The 19394-nt window shown below is 47.6% G+C and overlaps 1 protein-coding gene across 7 annotated transcripts in view; it reads right to left on the bottom strand.

Moving 5' to 3' along the window:
- The window catches only part of DOCK9 (dedicator of cytokinesis 9), a 325663-nt gene that overhangs the window by 27604 nt on the left and 278665 nt on the right, over positions 1-19394 (bottom strand). For all 7 annotated transcript variants that reach the window (XM_062193991.1, XM_062193993.1, XM_062193997.1 and 4 more), the window contains exons 39-45: positions 17994-18109; positions 12476-12613; positions 12181-12363; positions 10895-11008; positions 10570-10785; positions 6956-7013; positions 4682-4788 (exon numbers count right to left, since the gene is read on the bottom strand). In XM_062193991.1, coding sequence (XP_062049975.1) covers positions 4682-4788; positions 6956-7013; positions 10570-10785; positions 10895-11008; positions 12181-12363; positions 12476-12613; positions 17994-18109 — 932 coding nt within the window. The remainder of the gene's footprint in view (positions 1-4681; positions 4789-6955; positions 7014-10569; positions 10786-10894; positions 11009-12180; positions 12364-12475; positions 12614-17993; positions 18110-19394) is intronic.

The following is a 19394-nucleotide window of genomic DNA, read 5'->3' as shown; positions in this document are numbered from 1 at the left end:
GGTGTGCTCAAAGTTTTGGCCGCTCTGTGGGTATCCTCGAATGACCGCAATAGCAGCAGGGGTACGTACTGATGTGGAGGTTACAATGGAATCTTGGAAATGGGTGGATAACGAGGATGGATGTGCTTTCCCTTCCCCTCTGATTTCCTTTTGGCCCTGTCCTGGAAGCCAGCACATCAGTATGGCTGGCCTGCAGGGTGGACTCCCGATCCTCCGGCTGCTGGCTGTTTGGACAACGGCAGACTCCAACAGGAGACTGGGGTGGGGGTATGAAGTGGGCAGAGGAATCCTCTACCAAAGCCCAAAGGTCCTGGCAGGTGGCCAGCCCTCGCCCTGCCGGGGGTACTGCAACATTCTGTGCTGGTTTCCCTAAACCCTCTCTGGGCATTTTAAAACAGCCCCTTTATCAGGCTCCCTTCACTTTCCCACGTACATCCTTCCAGGACCCTGCATAAACATCTCAAAACCGCATGGCAATACCACAGGGAACTCAGAATTCTTCCATCTGCACAGGCTCAGGCTTATGAAACAAAACTGTGATTAGGAACTGGATGTTTCTCTTGACCTAAATCAAAAGCAGCTGGAAGGAGTCTGTTCTCAGTGAAGGTGGAAGTGACACCAATAAAAACTCAGCTGAGACCTGCTACTAAGAGAACCGTGTATTTTTAGGTAGCTTTCCTTTAAACCAATCAGATTAAGACCGCAACTAGGGCATTTAATTTATTTAATGATGCAGATTAGAAAGGCAATGTGTCTGCCCCACAGACAACTCCTTCCCCTCTGGCAGAGGCTGTCATCTTTCCCTATTTCTTGAAACATCCTGGTAGGCAATGCAGGGACCCATGTGGCAATCAGTCGCCTGTCTTTCAACACACGTCTTCTCTCCACTCCCTGGTCGTCTCCTCCTTGATGTGCAGGGCGCACTCAGGACTGCACAAGCCTAGTGCTCCGTGTCACAGCCTACAGATCATCATGGACCACGGACCCTGTTAAAGATTTACCGACTTCCTGCTTCAAGGCCAGGGTGGCAAGGCCCTGCTCCGGAACCAGCTGATAAGGCGGTCCTGAGCGACTGTTCGGAGGGGGTGCCGTTCACATGTCCACCTGACAACGCGTGCACCTGATTTCGCAGGCTGATTCACTGGGCTCTGCTGACTACCTCAGACTATTACCTAATCAGAGGGGCAAACTCGAGATCACTTTATCATCCCAGTGGGGTAGGTTACTGGAAACGGTTTACTTTTAAATCTTTAATTGCTCTTGGCATCGTAGCTTTCCAAACAAAATGCAGTGCTCAGGAGGTCTGACTTGGCCTAGGGATGCAAGCCTGGTTTTCTGCAGAGAGACTCTACAATCGAGCCTCCCCTCAGGGAAAACCGCACTCAACATTCACCTTGAAGAGGGAAGTTCAAAGTCAAGTGTTTGTGGGCTTTCTTCCCTCAGTGACAGGTGAAAAGTATAAAAAAATTGTCACCTGTACAGTGATCTCATGGTGGAGATAGAGCAGAGCTGTTAATGGCACGGAATAACCAACCTGCTTTCCCCATCAGAATACTTAGAAAACTTTATCTAACGTGCTTAAACTTACTTTAATATTTAACTACTTAAAAGTTAAACTCAATATATTACTCTCTTTTCTCACGCTTAGTTTGTAGTGCTGAAGGCCATTTGAGACTAGACAATTTATAACAGCAGCTCAAACTTTTGGAGTACAAAACCACTTTACATATCTTAGAGATTACTGAGAATTTCTGTTTATATGGTTGGTCTCTCTCAATATTTACAATGTTAGAAATGGAAACTGAAAAAGAAAAAAAAATTCCTTATAATTAAAATAAATCTATTACATGTTATCAAAAATAATGTTTTTCATGAAAAAAAATTTCAAAAAATGGGCAGGATAGGGGAGAAAAGAATATCATCATTTTAGATTTTTGCAACTATTTTTAATGTCTGACTTTGTTAGGAGAAACCTGGGTTCTCTTGTGGGCTGCGGTCAGTCTGTTTGATATGATGTCTGGGTTGACGTACCAAAGAAAACCCATTCTCACACGTTCAGATGGGAAATAAAGGCCCTGAAGGCTTCCTGAAAGGCTTCTAGAACCACGCATTGGGAACTGATTGATGGACTGGGTCACAGCACGGAGGACGTCTGGGTGGGGGCCCTCCTCACTGGCATGAAAATGGCTAAAGCTGTGATATGAACTTTGTGCTACACCACAGTCCTGTGAGTCCAAACAAAAGTAAAATCTCTCAAAAATCTGAATATGGACCCAGCCAGCCCACTCCTCAGAACTTACCCAAGGGAAATGAAGTGCGTAAACAGAGGAGCTGTCTGCACCTCCATGTTTACTGCAGCTCAGTTCACAATAGCTAAGACACAGAATCAACCTAAATGCCCATCGACCGAAGACTGGATAAAGAAATTATGGGATATGCACACTAGGAATACTACACGACAGTAAGAAAAAAAAAAATGAAGTCCAGTCATTTGCAACAAAATGGATCAATCTGGAAAACTTCATACTTAGTGAAATAAGCCAGTCTCAAAGAGACAAATGCTATACGTTCTCCCTGATCTGTGAGAACTAGTGTACCTAAAACAAAAGCTGTAGAAGTGAAATTGACACTTTGAGAAGCAATGACTTGAACAGCCCTGTCTTGACTGCAGAGGAACAGGTTTTTATTTACTTATTTTTCTCTTCTTCATACTATATGTTGAACTCTTTACTTAACACAGTCAATCACACATATATAAAGTCAAATGAAAATATCTCTCAGTAAAAATTCAGAGGGGGAATAAGAGAGGGAGGAGGAAGTTTGTAACTGTAAAGCTGTATAGTTCTACATACATTCCTATGGACTTACTTCCAAGGGTATAGTTTAAAAACTTGTCATGGAACTCCACATGCCAATAAGCTTGGTGGTAAGAATGCCATCTTAATTGTTGAAGTGATTATATTAAGTGTTAAAGTGAACATATAGATAGAATTAAGTGTTAAAGAGATCATATAAATAGCATCAAGTGTCTGGTAATAATAATAGAATTAAAAAGGAGGGAATGTCCAACATGGGAAGCAGTCCACACGGCAGACTCATAGAATGACAATCACTTTAAGTAACACTCTGACCTCAGAATCTGCCCTTAAGGCATTCAGCTGTGGCTGAAAAGCTCATAAAGCATTTCAGGCATGGAAAGCCAAGACAAAAAAGGCAAAAAATACCCAACATGAAAGATTTCTGTGAGTGAAACCCCAGTGGAAAGAAGGGGCCATCAAAGAAGGATGTACTTTTCTCTGAAGTGAGGAGAGAACTTCCACTTTGCATATGGCTTTTTCTGAATATTGACAGAGTTTGTGATCATAAAAGGCTTCCATAGCCTTGACAGCTCATGGCAAGAGCCTCGGGTGACCACTGATGTCATAAATAAGAGTGACAATTGTTAAATTAACAACAGAAGTCACTGTGCACTTACTCCCCAGGTAGGACCTCTGTCCTTAATGAGTTGAACTATGAGAATTAACTGCAAAACTTGTTCTTAAACAGTACTTTATACGTTGTATGTGTATGTGAGTGCAAACTTGAAATCTTTACTTAATATAGAGTTGGTCTTCTGTATATATTTAATTAAAAATGAATCTTAATGAAGAATGGGATGGGAGAGGGAGTAGGAGGTGGGACAGGGGTGGGGGGGGGGAGGGTGGGCATAGGGGAAGAACCACTATATTCCTAAAGTTGTACCTATGATTAGACAACTGCATTTTTCCTTAAAAGATGGGCTTTAAAAGGATTAAAAAGCTCTCCCTTGGCTGTTTCAGTCTGCCCTGGGCTGAGGGGAGGCAGGTACACATGAAGACGCCTGCTGGCAGATACAGGATGGCAACATGGTGAATGCAAGCAAAGAACTGGCCTTTACCAAATTCCTACCTTTACTTAAAACTCCCTTGTTATCCCTGCAAGACTAGCTCATTTGGTAAATGACCTAACGCCAACCTTTCTGATCTCTGTGGGGTGGGAGAAGGTGGTCCTAGTTCCTGGGACCTTGTGGGCTACTGCTCGCAAGCAGAGTCAGGACTGAGGGTCCTAACGGGGTTCAGCTCTGGCCTACCGCAGCTCTGAGTTGTGGCTCTGAGGAGTACTGGGGACACCAATTTAAAAGTCAGATTGAAGCAGCAATAACACTCATGAACAGGGAAATTAATGCTAAAAACAATGAGAACCTTTATGATCAATATGAAGGGCCTTTAACCAGAAGTGCTCAAGAGTTCAGCCTCACTTCACCATGGACAGACCCTACAGACCCCGAGGTGTTGCTAGAAAGCGGTTAGTGCAGGAGCTTTGGCCACTCGGTTGTCTGGAGACTCACCTTAGAGTTCAGTGTGCAGCAGCAGCTGCGGGAGAAGAGCCCTGGGCTGAGGCCCTGGCAGAGAACTGGCAGGGCATCGGCAGTCTTCTAGCCAAGCACAGCCCACGTATCGCTTAATGATGGGCACCTGTTCTGGGAAATGCATCGGGGGATGGCTGCAATGTTGTATAAACATCAGAGAGTGTTCTTACGCGAACTAAGATGGATTCAGAGTCAGCACGTGATGGGATCTTGTGGAACCACCACTGCATTTGAGGTCAGGCATTGAGCAAAATACCGCCATGCAGTGCATGGCTGGACTCGAAAGCCACTCACCTCGTTGAAATGGACGTCTTGCATGCCCACATCTTCCATCATGGAGGCCTCCTCGTCGATGTTTGGGGTAATGACTCTGAAGGCTGTGCATCCCTGTCTGAACATGCCTGGAATTTGAGAGAGCAGAGGCTGAGTCAGAGACACTGAGCCACACACAACGGGATCTTGAGGTTTCTCCAGTGTTGAACAAAACCCTTACGTGTCACGCTGGCACTTACACGGGAGCCTGCGGGTCACTGTGTGCTTTCTCTTGATTCATTTCCTCACACTTACCCCACATTTCCCTCCCTTGCTTCTCCTTCTCATCCCTCTGTAAACTTTTAACTCCCTTTTATTAAAGTGTATTCAGAATACAGTGTAGACAAACAAGCAGGTATTCAAATCAATAAGATAGGAAGTGATGGAAAATGTGATCTGGTAAGACAACCCCCGCTCCAATACCAAGAAAAATAAAGGCAAAGCCAATGAAAGAGAAAGAGATGACTCAAAAACAGTTCTGCTTCCTTCACGCTGTGCTGAGGCTCCGGTCAGAGCTCTGCTCTCCTGCCTGAGCAGACAGCAAAGCCCACGTGCAGCTCGGAGCTACCACAGGGCTGAGGCCACCTGCACCAAGGGGGTGAGGAGAGGGCCCTTTCTCCTGATGCCACAGGGGCCACCACAACAGGGAGCCCAGCACTTCCGGGGCCTCCAAGGGGACAATGTAGAAGGCTGCAGGTAGACCGAGGCCTGGGATAATGACAAACTCCCTGAGCAAGCTGCGCATCTTGGAGTCACTGGGGAAGAGTTTTAATTCAGTTGGACAAGGCCAGCTGTGCAATATACTAAAGTGAAGAAGGACCTGAAGTGTTCTGCTACTCTCTCCTGGGAAGGCTGAGCACAATAAAACGAAACAGAAGTCAAAACTTGAACTGGGACCTCCCATACTTTTGGAAAAAGAGGACCAGAGTGTTTTGAAATCAAGCCTTGAAAAAGTAGATCCTAGAGTCAGAACTGTTTTTGCTGTACATTTGATTAGGCTCCCAGCTTTTCAAGGGTCACTGAGCACCTCTGCCACTCTCCTTTGTTAGCCCTGCTTTCATCCTGTTTAAAGGAAGTAGCTTGAAGAAACGTTAACACACAGAAAACAAAACTGCAGAAGCCAACCACTCTTGGCTTAGGCCACAGGATACATTTTAAAGATAACTCAGCTCCAATGCAGTAACAAAAATGGTGACCGAAGTGTTTTCATTGCCCACACAGATGAAGAAGGGGGAGAAGGAAAGCAAAGTCTCTCCATGCAAAGTTGAACCAGAAAGTCCCCACTCCACTGAATGGCATGTGAAGAGAGCAGCTGGGCGACCCTCGGGCTCACCTGCCCGGCTTCTCCTCTGGCAGGTGCTATAGTGGCAGGAGAAGAGGGATGGCTCCCGATGGAGTGCTAGGTCAGCTTCTAAACGTGAGGAAATGGATTGCCTGATCAAAGGGCTCCGCGGGAAACAGGACTGTTATTAAGTGAACACAGAACCCTTCTTGAACTTCTTGCTCATTCAGGTTCTGATGTGCGACAAACCCAGGCTCCCTTAAATTCCATTCCAAACAGTCAGCCGAACCAGAAACACCCATCTCACGGTTTCGGCATCTGTGACTTTACATACTTCTCACTTTGTAAGTGTGCTCCTCACGAGCCCAGATCCGGTGCTGCTGTGAATAATCTAAGGATTATGGGATTGCAGAAACAAATGCCATCAGTTAGGGCGGCACTGATTCTGAAATGGAAATAAGCAACTGGTGTTTAACCAAAAGGAACCTGTGCCAGAATGCATGGCTGCTAACCTGGGAGCAAGTGCACCGTGCATGTATGAAGCATCACTCCTGGCCCCTCTCCTTCCACTGGGAAGCAAGGCTGCCTTCTCAGACAAGAAAGCCCATAGGGCTGCACTCCAGAAGACATGTCTGATAATCTCCCATTACAACCGTATTTGGATGAATAAACAGTTTGTTTTTGAGAACAAGTGGTTGGTCAGGGATGCTCATCTGAAAAGGTCATTATGGGTTTTTGCAGAACACAGCCATCAAGAGGAGCTTATGCAACGGCGTGCTGTCTGCTTTTCTTTCTAATACTGGCATTTCAGCTGCACCTACCAATGAAGCAAATGTGCCATCAGCGAATAAAATGATAAACATGCTTCACACACACATCAACCCTACCCCCAAATCTCCCAGGGTGGCTCTCACTTGTCTCCGTTGTGTTGTAGTTTTATATTCAGTTCACAAAACAAAGGAATCTTTCCTCACCTTTCCGTGTGAGATATTCTGCCACCAAGGCTGTTACGTGGACATAACACATTGCTGCCTATAATAAAAGACAGGGCTCAGAATCAGTTTACAATGGCGTGTCACAAAGCTCACAGACAGAAATCTATGCGACTCATAATTACAATGAAATCTCAAGGCAGCAACTATTCGCTGTTTCTAATATCTGATCTTACCATTGACAACAAGTGGAACCACTTGCATAAACTCAGGTTTTGAAATCGATTTAGAATTGAGACAAATTTCAGCCTTATTTCTATTTAGAATTATTAAAATGTAATGTAGGGGCCAGCATTGTGGTAAAGCCACCACCTGCAATGCCGGCATCCCATATGGGCGATGGTTCAAGTCCTTGCTGTTCCACTTCCAATCCAGCTCCCTGCTAATGGCCTGGGAAAGCAGTGGCAGATGGCCCAAGTGCTTGCGTCCCTGTCACTGACGTGGGAGACCTGGAAGAAGCTCCTCGCTCCTCGCTTCAGCCTGGCCCAGATCTGGCTGTGGCAGCCATCTTGAGAGTGAACCAGTGGATGCAAGATCTCTCTGTCAACTCTGACTTTCAGATAAATAAATAATGAATTTAAAAACATTAATGTAAAAGATAACAAGAGCATTTTTCCTCTACAAGCACCAAATTTCTGTATCATTTTTCTAACTGTGAAAACAGAACCGTTTGGGGAAAAGGTGTACTTTCCCCTGGATTCTGAGAGAAAGGCTCACATTTCAAGTGCTGTTATCTTCTTCATTTAATTAAAAAAAAAAGAAGCTATATCTTTTCCAAACATATAATTCCAAAGAAAAGTCCTAGTTCAACACTATCTATACCTTAAAATAAAAGAGAAAATAAAAACAATTTTTTTTTAAGGGATTTTTTTTTTTTTTTGGACAGGCAGAGTGGATAGTGACAGAGAGAGAGACAGAGAGAAAGGTCTTCCTTTTTGCCATTGGCTCACCCTCCAATGGCCACTGCGGCCAGCGCATTGCGCTGATCTGAAGCCAGGAGCCAGGTGCTTCTCCTGGTCTCCCATGGGGTGCAGGGCCCAAGCACTTGGGCCATCCTCCACTGCCCTCCTGGGCCACAGCAGAGAGCTGGCCTGGAAGAGGGGCAACCGGGACAGAATCCGGCGCCCCAACCAGAACTAGAACCCGGTGTGCCGGCACTGCAAGGCGGAGGATTAGCCTGTTAAGCCACGGCACCGGCCAAAACAATCTTTTTTCACCAAGAAGTCACGGTGTTAGAAAAATCAGAGACAACTGCTGGCAGTGAAGCCGCTCTACGCTTCAGCGCATGAGGGCCTGTCCTCAGCAGGTGTATGGCCACCACCACACGGTGCCCCTGCCCGGATTGCACCCTCAGGGAGACAACCTACACACGCAGGGGCCATGTGATGTACTTGCATGTGGGAATACACGTCAGTAGTATGATGAGAGTCTCTTCCCAGAGCACAGCAGGAGAGGATGCACAAAACAGGCACACAGACATGGGATGGCTCACACAGCAAGTACACAGCAGCGGACATGACTGCAGCAACAAGAAGTCTTGCATGTTTGCTGCCATAGTACCCTTATTTACAGAGTATACCAGGTTGGTTGGTGTCTCCCCTAAATTCACATTTTTCTTGGGACTTCACAGAATGTGATGTTATTTGGAAATAAGGCCCTTTATAGATGCAATTAGTTAATATCGGGTCATACTGGTGCAAGGTGGGCCCTAATTTCAACAAGACTGTGTTATATAACAGGAGAAGAGGCATAGGACCCAGACATGTGAGGAAGGATGCCACGTGACAATGGGGACAGGGTCTGAGTGGCTTGTCCACGAGCTGGAGAACATGCTTGCCAGTGACACGGGAGCTACAAGAAGGGCAACGGGCAGGTTCCCCCTAGAAAGTCCAGAGCACGGAGCCACCAGCACCTTGATTTTGGACTTCCAGCCTCCAGAGCTGTGCGAGAATACGTTTCTGTTGTTTCACACCATCCAGTCTGCGCTACTTTGTTATGGTGGTCACAGGAAACTAACGGACAGAGGAACAACTAAGCTGAATGGGCTGTCTTTTTCAAAAAAGAGACCTGGGCCATACAAATTGTTTTTAAAAACTTAATTCTGAGAATAATAGAAAAATTGCTACAGCTAACACCACCACCACCACCATTTCTTTTTCATTATGACTAATGTATAGGTTAGATCAAATTCATGTTCAAACAGACTTGTCATGATCTTTTACACTTAGAACGTAATCTCACTAGTCACAGAAGTTTCTAAGTCCTCACTTGCTTGCTTTAGTAATGTTGATCATACCGACACGTCTCAGGCACAAAACCCAGACACAGCACTCATAGGAATGCAGAATTGGCCTCAGAGAACTCCCCATTTTACAAACGAGGTCCTCAAGGCACAGAGGGGTTGAAAACAGGGTCAGGGTCACATAACAGAGCAAATGTTGGGTCCTGGATTCACCGCCTGTCTGCAGCCCACACGTCCATCTCCCAGCCTCCCTGTCAGCTCTGCATAGAAGGGAACACGCGAGTATTTACTGCACCCACTAAAGGCAAGGGACAATCTCAAACAAGGAGACAATGCTGCCTTATAATCACATCAACAACAGAAACAGCAGAAAAATCAATTTTATCCTAAATAGCTGAATTTTTTAAATAGGAATTTTGATGCAGAAACAATTTACACTTTAATTAGTAGGCAATTATTTGAGTATGTATGTTCTTGGGAACTTTCAAACAATGCTCCTTTGTGATAGAAATATCCCTTATAATCAGTTTTAAATTATGAAAATGTTCAGGTAACTATGAAGGCACCCTCTGAGCCCAACACTGTTTAAGGTGTTGCAGAGTTTGCTGTTTTGTCTTTACTTCCACTCACTGCCTCATAGCTCTGAAATAGTTGAGTAAGCAGCCTAGTTATTACCTGATAGACATCTGGTTATGAGTTCATTTCTTAATGTTATTATTATTTTAAAAATGTATTATTCTAATTATTTGAAAGGCAGAGAGACAGACAGACAGACAGACTCAGAGCTCACATCTGCTGGGTCACTCCCCAAATGCCTGCCATGGCCAGGGCTGGGCCAGGCTGAAGCCAAGAGCTGGGAACTCAATCCATAACTCCCACATGGGTGGCAGGAACCCATACAACCATCACATTTGTCTCCCAGTGTGCATTAGCAAGAAGCTGGAATAAGGAACAGACATGGGACTGAAAACCAGGCACTCAGATATAGGATGTGGCCGATCCAAGCAGGGTCCTAACCACTATGCCAAATGCCCATCCTTGTTTTTCAATTAAAAATATCTGTGGATTAACATGGACTAGTAGCGCACTTTAATTGGGTATGGTGCAACATTTTAATACATGTATATAAAATGATCAAATCATACAATCAGCATTTCCATTTTCTTATCTTTCCTTTATGTTTGGAGCCTACCAGCTCCTCTCTTGCAGTTCTTTCAACTGTCTATACCACATAATTGTGAACTATTAATTGGTATCTTTTGACTCGTGGGACAATTTTCAAAACTGGTTATTTTCAGTGAATGGAGCATAACTGGCTTTCTCAAAAACCTGGAAAAGAGGCTGGCAGAGCTACCTCGGAGAGATCCCCATTTTTGACATGGATCCTGGCCATGCTGTCGAGCCACGTCTTCCTGAGCTCAGGGGTGCTTGCGTAGGACTTGGCCAGGCTGTACTGCAGGTCCACCAGCATCTCCGGGTCATTCTCATGCTCCTTCATCTGGGCCGTGGCCATCAGGACTGTGCGTATCCTCTTGGTCAAGTCCTTCACGTCCGACGAGAAGCTGGTGTGCTGAAACGAGGGTGGGAGAAGGAAGGGCGCGTGGTTTTCACCGGCCTTCTGCCTGTGCTCACGTGATGAGGCAGAGTGCTGGGGGCGAAGATTAAAAGGGGCCACCCACCTTGATGAGCCGGTCACTATTGGCACAGTTGTTGATGATGGACAAGGACTGCTGGAACCGGGTTCCTCCAATGCCTACGACGTCTGCTATCAGCTGGCTGACAGAAATAATGACCTGGACGCACACAAACACGAGCAAGTCAACCCACCTTCAACACCTGCTCAGGCTCAGCTCCTGTGTGCGGTTAGTTTGGGCACGAGGACTGGGCAACGGTGGGAAGATCTGCACAGGGGTCACCCCAGTGTAGGCAGTGGTATCTGAGCATATTGTTCCCTTTCAGGAGCTATTCCGGAAGGTGATTTTTGATAAACTTAAGAAGTTCATTTCTGCCAAGCAAAATGCTAGTCAGCAGAGTACAGAAGAATGAGAAATACATAATCCTTATCAGCTAGAGATATCACCTACCACCGTCTCCAAAGAAAAACCTTACTATCTACCTGGTCTTGTATCAATTAAACACTCAATAGTTCCATTTTTATTAGAAGGTGTACATGTTAACTATGCAACGAGGAAATCTTTTTTGGGTCTATGAATAGCACTACCTTTAGTTGCTTGGGCTAAAACACTCGTGCCTTCTCCTCTTCCTTAACCACACTCAGGTACAGTCAGTCCCCAAGTACTGTCAACTCTCTCTCCTCTTCCTACTAACCTTATCATCGCTGGTCCAGGACACCGTCCTTTCTGTCCCAGATTTGACAACTGTCTCTAGGTGAGACCTACACGCCCCTACTCCTTTCCCAACATGGGGGTCCAGAGGATTCCTCCAAATGCACAAAGATGTTCCCCTCAACTTGCTGTCAGCTATACTCTAAACTCCATACTCAGGAACACCTCCAGTTTCCATGACAGCTGTTCCCCTGGCCACACGCCTGTGACAAGCTCACCATTCTGCAACTGCTAGCACCTAGTCATCCCCCACGTCCCCTGGGGAGCCTCCCTGGCCCTCACGTGCTTCACACTCTTCCTCTCCCCACACAGTCAGAAGACAGAGAAGAACCACTGTGGGGTTTCTGTCTCTTACACAAGATGTTTACTAGTAAGCATTGGTTCTACCCTTCTTGATAAAATGGCATTTCAGTTAGTCCGATACTGAATCAATACTGAAATGCCAATTCACAACCGTGCATGAAATCAACCAAGCCAGCTGGGCAGGACCTCCTGACCTTCATCCCAGGGTCAGGTCCTGCAGTCCTTATGAGGAAGCAGGTGAATGTGACAGCCAACTTTCCCCGCAGAAATGGGATTCCCCAGGGCAAGTCCGCATTGGAAGGCCGGCCCACGCGCACCTGCAGGTGTGTCCGGACAAAGGACTTCTTTCCAGTGTAGTCGAAGTTGTTCCGCATCAGGAAGTAGAGCAGCTGGGAAGCCTCGGTCCGGATGGAGCTCAGCTTGGAGTTGCAGCACTTGAGAATCTCATAGCAGAGCGCGGCGCACATGTCCGCCCTTCCTTCATAGAACGTCGAGGGGAACTAGAAAGAGCAGGAGGCGGCAGCCGAGCGCAGCAGGGTCAGTGCTCAGCGGCATGTCCTAACCCCAGGAGGTGACGGTCAGCGCTCCGACCTCAGCGAGGAAGCAGCTTACCTTATAGATCAGCGACCGTAAGGCAGTGAAGACGTTTTTCAAAGCTGTTTCAGACTGATGTTTTTGAAGAAAGCACAGGTAGACGTCGAACACTTTTTTCATGAGAGGATTATGGCCGTGGTCAGCCAAGAGCTGGTTCTTAAAACACACATGGACAGCCCCATTAGTGAGACAGGCCACACATATCTAGGCTTCAGACAATTTTCCAGCGGAAGGATTTCATTTTCCAAGCATTAAGGACAACTTCAAATTTTAACAAACTGCCTTGAGTCCCCTCACAAAGCACGGAATTCTCCTGCAGGACAAATCAATTTATGCTTTGGGAATAAATGTCCCAGCAAACTGTAATAGTATAAAGGGCCACTATTTGGTGCCAATTGGGCTTCTATTCTTTTGCTTTTTTTGACTTGACACTAGCAACTGGTACAAGGGTGATGTTTGTGACATCTCGGTTCCAACAGAGAAATGTCACTGCAGGTATTAGTTGATATACAGGGGGAAAAAATGAAAGGTATGTGAAAAAGGTGCTCCAAGGGGGTAGTGAGGGGAGCCTTCAGCCTGCCTTCTCAGGCACTCGACACCAGGCTCTGAGTACCCAGCTGGGAAAGGCCAGGTGCTGCACAGGTGAACTGGATCTTGGCATTCTTGTATGTAAAACTGACATTGTGCAGCTACTGTGAAGGAGTGAGGTTAAGTGCAAAACGCCTCGCCCTGCTTGGTAATGATAGCCAGTAGCATTTAACATTTCATGCATTTCATTTAAACAAACCAAAGGACTATAATGAAATGCTGCCAGTCATCCTGTTAGATTTCCTCAGTCAAGCACAGAATTCACACCAGTTAAGCACTCTGGAAGCCCAGCCGGCTAAAACTCCCTTCAGCTGCCAAAAACAGGCAGCAAACAGAGGGACACCCAGGAAGAAATGTAGCAAACAGAGCCTAGCAAGAAGCCCGCCTGGACCTTCCTGTCCAGATGTGCATGGAGCCACAGAGCTCACACTCCCAATACGTCAGACCTCTCTGAACAAAGGCATCGGTACTCTGCACAAGCAGGCAGAGATGATTATAATTACAAACAAAAGTCGAGAAGTCAGTTTCTCAAACCAGTCTCACAATTGGTCAAACGAACAGAGACAACTTATGGCCAAATAATCTGGAGACAGGAAATTGTGGCTGGAAGCATAGTTTCAGAGCAAATTTACCGCATCTTACTGTGAGGGGAATTTTGACTCAAGGAATGAGGTCCAGTGAGCGCAGATGTAACACAGCTGGCAGAATACCTGGAATTCAGTGACCTCTGTATCATGACATACACGGGTGCCACACTGAATACCATCGTGTGAAAGAGGAGCAATCTAATGAGCAAGAAATGTGACAAGTAAATGAACATGGTGCTACTCTGAACCATGAGCGGCTGTTCACCAAGAAAAAAATCGTGTTTGGGGAATTGCTTCATGTCTTGTTGTCTGTGAGCACCATTTTTCTCCAGTCTGAAAGCCTTGCTTTTCACAGTGCATTTGCTTCCCTGATGACGGCAGGTCTACGGCTCGGGGGAATTTGGAATTGACTTTTTTCATCCCTCAACACTCTTTGCTGGAGCTACTCAGGAGAGGCAGTTCCCACATAAATCGCCAAGGTCCCTAGTCCTGTTGTCTGAATTGACCTCTGCTTCCATGTTCTTGACTTAAATGTCTCCTTCTTTCCCTCTCTGGGGTCAAGATTTTTCCTTTTCATTTTCAGGACTTAGTACTCTTGGGCGTGATCTCAAAGCCTGCTTGCAAAATGGAGCTAAAACTCGTTTACACGAGATGCAAATAGTCCCTCACACACAGGGGGAGCTGTGTACCAGCTACCTTCCTTTATTTTCCAACTGGTTTTCTTCCCTCTTTCTGAGTCTCTCTGTTGGGCAAAACAAAAATCACCGTTCATTTGTCCACTCAGAAATAATCACAGAGAAAGTATTAGTGTATTTAATTTCTACCATTTTATCCCTACAGTGTCTCACGGAGGACGGGAATGTTTCATTCAGGAAACTGAATGAGAAATTAGAATACTATAAAGGCATGGTTTATTTCCAGCCATGAGGCGAAGTCTAATTCTCCAGGGACTGTCTGCCATGGATTCGGGTTTCACTGCTGTAATGCAGTCTCTCACAGTGCTGAGCCCAGGACCCAGGTCTTCTGGGGCATGAATGCTCAAGACCAGTAACTTCTAAAGATACCAGAACAGAGGAAAGCAAACTGCAACCCTGGGGCCCAGTGAGACATCTGGACAAAGATAGACAGGTAAGTACTTCCACGGCACAAGGCGTTCATCTCTATGTAGACATCGGTTTCAACATGGCTTTGAGAATTCCGTCTGGAGAAGCGCTGTTTGAGCGGCACATGTGCCAATCACCGCGATGACCTAAACCTCCTGTGACTTGGCAGACCAGGCTCACGGCTGTGCACATCAGATCACAAGCCATGGAGGAAGACCCAAGTACCAGAAGTGCCTCATCCTTTTAGTTCCCACTGCTCTTAAGATTAGGCTTAGTTCTCATGGTACAGTTCAAATCACGAAACAGCACTCAACAGCATTGCTGTTTAATTGCTGTTTAACGGCATTGCTGTTAGAAAATATCTTCAGATGGCCGTTGCTGCGGCTCACTAGGCTAATCCTCCGCCTTGCGGCGCCGGCACCCCAGGTTCTAGTCCCGGTTGGGGCACCGATCCTGTCCCGGTTGCCCCTCTTCCAGGCCAGCTCTCTGCTGTGGCCAGGGAGTGTAGTGGAGGATGGCCCAAGTCCTTGGGCCCTGCACCCCATGGGAGACCAGGATAAGCACCTGGCTCCTGCCATCGGATCAGTGCGGTGCGTTGGCCGCAGCGCGCTACCGCGGCGGCCATTGGAGGGTGAACCAATGGCAAAAGGAAGACCTTTCTCTCTGTCTCTCTCACTGTCCACTCTGCCTGTCAAAAATTAAAAAAAAAAAAAAATCTTCAGATCAAATTTGTGAACACATTACAAATATAAAATAGTCAGAGGAGCAATCTAACTAGATTGCTATCTATCTATTAGATCTATCTAGATCTAATCTAGGTGAGCTCATCCAGATAAGTTGAGATTGTCTCATCTCTCCTGTGCGCATGTGCGAGCACACACACACACACACACACACACCCTTACCCAGTAGAGAATAAGGCCTTTGGACAGGCCAGTTGTGTAGTGATCTTGGGCAAATTCCCTAATCCATCTCAGCCTCAGTTTGTTCATCTGTAAAGTGGGGCATAAACCCTAGCCCGGGGGGGCTGCTGTGAACATTACAGCCTGAGGCACGGAAGTTCTCAGGAAACAGGAGATCTAACACAAGAATAATATTCAGGCTTCAATAGGGTGTAGGGTGTAGACCTTGCCAAACTTCCCTCTCACTAAGAAACCGATTGTCTTTGGCAACTTCTTATGGGAGGCCAATTAAGACAGGTCAGTGGTCAGCATGCTCCATCCCTGGCAGGCACCCAGATGTTACAACTAGCTCTTCACTCCACTCTTTCTGATACGCCCCCATGGTGCCCCAGCGGTGGCTGCGCCAGGTGCCTCTGAGCCAGGAGAGCCCGCAGTGCCACCTACCCTGACATTCGGTCAGGCCACAGCACCATCCGCCTGCCCAGCTCTCCACGTCTCAGGGGTGCTGAGCGCCGCATGTCAGCTTTGCACACATGGCTACCAGCTTTGACGGAGATCAGCTAGGTCTTCCCTGGGGTCTCAGGGATCGGACCCTTTGCCACATTTGGGTCCCCGCTGTGGTATAGCCCCAGGGCAGCTGTTTCTGGATACGTCATCCCAGTCCACGCATACCTCACGCAGGAGGCCGGGCTGCACATGGCAGGTAAGGCAGTCAGGCCTGAGAGGGACCAAGCAGATCCAGCCCAGGGCTGAAACACAGGCTGCTGGTGGACTTCAGTCCACGGGAGCTCCCCCGCCACTGAGCGTGGACAGACCAGCAATGCAGACGGCCCTTCCAAGGTTCACCCCACTCAAAACTGGCAACAGCCCTGTGAGGTCCATCTTATGTTTCAAATAGTAAGATAAGAAACATTAGGTCTGGAGACTTCCAGTCCGGAAATATCACAGTTTCTCATCAGATCCATCGGTTGCTGTTTCTCGGGTGTCAGGAGCTACCTGGTAACTGAGCATCTGGAGATCTGGGAACCCTGACAAGTGCCCTGCTTTAATACTGAGTAAGAAACGTAAACGGGGCTGCATGAGCCCTGTGGCTGCTCAGTGGACACACGCACCTTTTACAGGGGCCGCACCCGTGCTGCGTGGGACACGCCCCAGCCCTTACCCTCCAAAATTTCCCATTTATCTACATAGCAGGACTCCGGCAGAGCACGGAAGAGCGAGCTCCACTGTTGCTCTAAGCTTAAGCATTTGTTTGTGTTTGGCGCTGACACAGGTGTGTGTGACCAAACATTCATACTGAAAACCTCCCCTGCCGGTTCACACGGGGATTTGTAACTAAAACTAAAGCGAGCAAGCAGACAGAGCCTTTCTGACCTCTTCTATAGTTCTAGTAGACTCCTAGCTTCCAAGTCGTGGTGCTGGGGTCTCAGATCAGCTTGTGATTCGGCAGGCCTGGGCTAGGACCTGACAACCTCCATTTCTGCCTGTTTCCAGAGGCTCCCGGAAGAAGACGCTGCAGCCTCCCGACTCATGCTAGGAGGCGTCGTCGGTTCCCGCCCTCACCCGGGTTCCTTCCTAGTGACAGGAGGTGCAGGGCGCTGCTGCCAGGGACACACAGCTGCATTCTAATAAAGTGACATTGATACCACGGTGACTACTTTGGCTCTCCTTGAGAAAGAAATGTTGCCCAGGAGTAGCAGAGGTAAGTAAGCTAAGGGAGGCTTTAGGTGCACGTTCCAATTACCCTTGGCAATAACACGCTGTTTCAATACTCAGAGTCCACTGGCAGCACGTCAGTTTCCCCTTCCACGCTAGAGATGGAAGTGATCATTCAGCAAGGGGAAGTGTCAGGTTCCTGAACACCCGAGAGTGGCTCACCAGTCCAGCTTCACCTGCGTGCCTATCACTCGCTAAAATGAAAACCAAGACCAGAAAACCTGCCTTCCCTCGTCTAATTCTCAAATGCTTCCACTCAGAAACAGGGAGAAAACATCGCAGAGAGGAGTGTGTTTGTGTCTCCCGCTCCTCTCTCCATAAATACCTGATTTTAATTTGTTATCCCGTTTGGCTATGCTTATAGCTACTCCCGGCAAGGCATGCCTGACTAGGTTTCCGCACTGATCATCCCCCGGGGGGGAGCAAACCCTGCTGTCCCCTGGGGAATGCTCTCCCCCAGCCTCGAGCCAGCTGCCTGCAGGGACTGCTCCCACCCCCCTGCGCACACTGACCAGTCTGGCTTCACTGCTGAACAGCACCACCGAAGGAATTTAAAAGCTTTCTTACAGCAGCAGCAACAGTCGGTGCAGACCACCAGGAGCGAGCAGGTGAAACAGCATGAGTGCCGCTTGATACGCACCTTGAACGCCAGCGTGAACAGGGAGAGTGTGTCCAGAGCCGTGAGGCAAACCTCAGTGGCGATGTTGGCTTCGAGCAGGGACTGGTGGAGGACGTCCGCGTCCGAGTGGCCGTAGCCTGTGTGAGTCACAACACGGGATTAGCGGCCACGGTCCAGACAGCGAGGCCGGCGGGACGGGAGAGCCACAGTCAACTTTTGAGTATGCACAGAAGGCCCACGTCGGGGCCCTGGCTCCCTGTTTGTGTTCTGTGTGGGAAGAGGGGTAGTAACAATGTCCCCAGCCAGTGAGAACTGTCCTCCAACTCCGCAAGGATGAGCACAACAGGAAGACGCACTGTGCGCTCGCCCGCGGCGGGGACCCTCCGCCAGCTGCCTCTCTTAATCCCCAGCAGCCCTGTGCAGGACGCGCGTCACTGGGCCCCTTCGCAGGTGAGGAGACAAGGCACAGAAAGACTCGCATTTTGCCTAAAGTCACACAGGCGCTAAACCGTGGAGCCAGGAATTGCACAAAGACAGGCACTGTGCACTTGGCTACTTGACTAAGCTGTACACAGATGCAGCAACACAGCTCAGGGGTTAGGAAAATGGATACATTGCTTCTCGGCCTTTTGGCTAAGATCAGGGGCCGGCGCTGTGGCATAGCCGGTAAAGCCACCACCTGAGACGCTAGCATCCCATGTGGGTGCCAATCCATGTCGCAGCTGCCCTACTTTTGATCCAGCTCCCTTCTAATGGCTTGGGAAAAGCAGCAGAAGATGGACAAGTGCTTGTCACCCATGTGGGAGACCTGATGAAGCTCCTGGCTCTGGCTTTGGATTGGCCCAGCCCTGGCCAGTGTACCATCTGGGGACTGAACTAGTGGATGGAAGATCTCTCTCTCTCTCTCTCTCACCTCTGTTTCTCCTCTCTTTTCTCTCTCTCTTGCTTTCTATAACTCTTTCAAATAAATAAATGTTAAAAGAAAAAAAAATAGGCGTGAGCCCAGTTCTGCCACTCACTAGCTGTGTAACCTCTGCCTCCTTATCTGTGGAATGGGGACAGTAACGGTGCCCACCCCGGAGGGCTGCGGTGAGGATTAAATTCAGCAGTGTTTGGGACGCGGAGTGCCTGGTACAGGGAGGGCTAACGCATTCCATCAATAACATCATGATCTGTATTATCGTCTGTGACCAGGGGAGATACTCAAGAGTTGACTGTGCTGCTCGTATTCTATTTGCTTTAATTAAAAAGCACAAAAGCCAGTATGTCTGAAAGAAGTGTTGAAGAAGAGAAAAGGCCGTGAAGGATCTGTCATGTAAATTTAGCTTCATCATACATAATGCAAATACAAACTGAAATCTACATGTGACTGCAAAATCGATTTAGTACTGATACAAACGCGGGTAGACACGCAATTTGAGA

The sequence above is a fragment of the Lepus europaeus genome, chromosome 6 (assembly GCF_033115175.1).
Source record: "Lepus europaeus isolate LE1 chromosome 6, mLepTim1.pri, whole genome shotgun sequence".
NCBI classification, from domain to species: Eukaryota; Metazoa; Chordata; class Mammalia; order Lagomorpha; family Leporidae; genus Lepus; species Lepus europaeus.
Note: the sequence above shows the minus strand (reverse complement) of the source record. Positions and strands in the feature narration are given on the sequence as shown.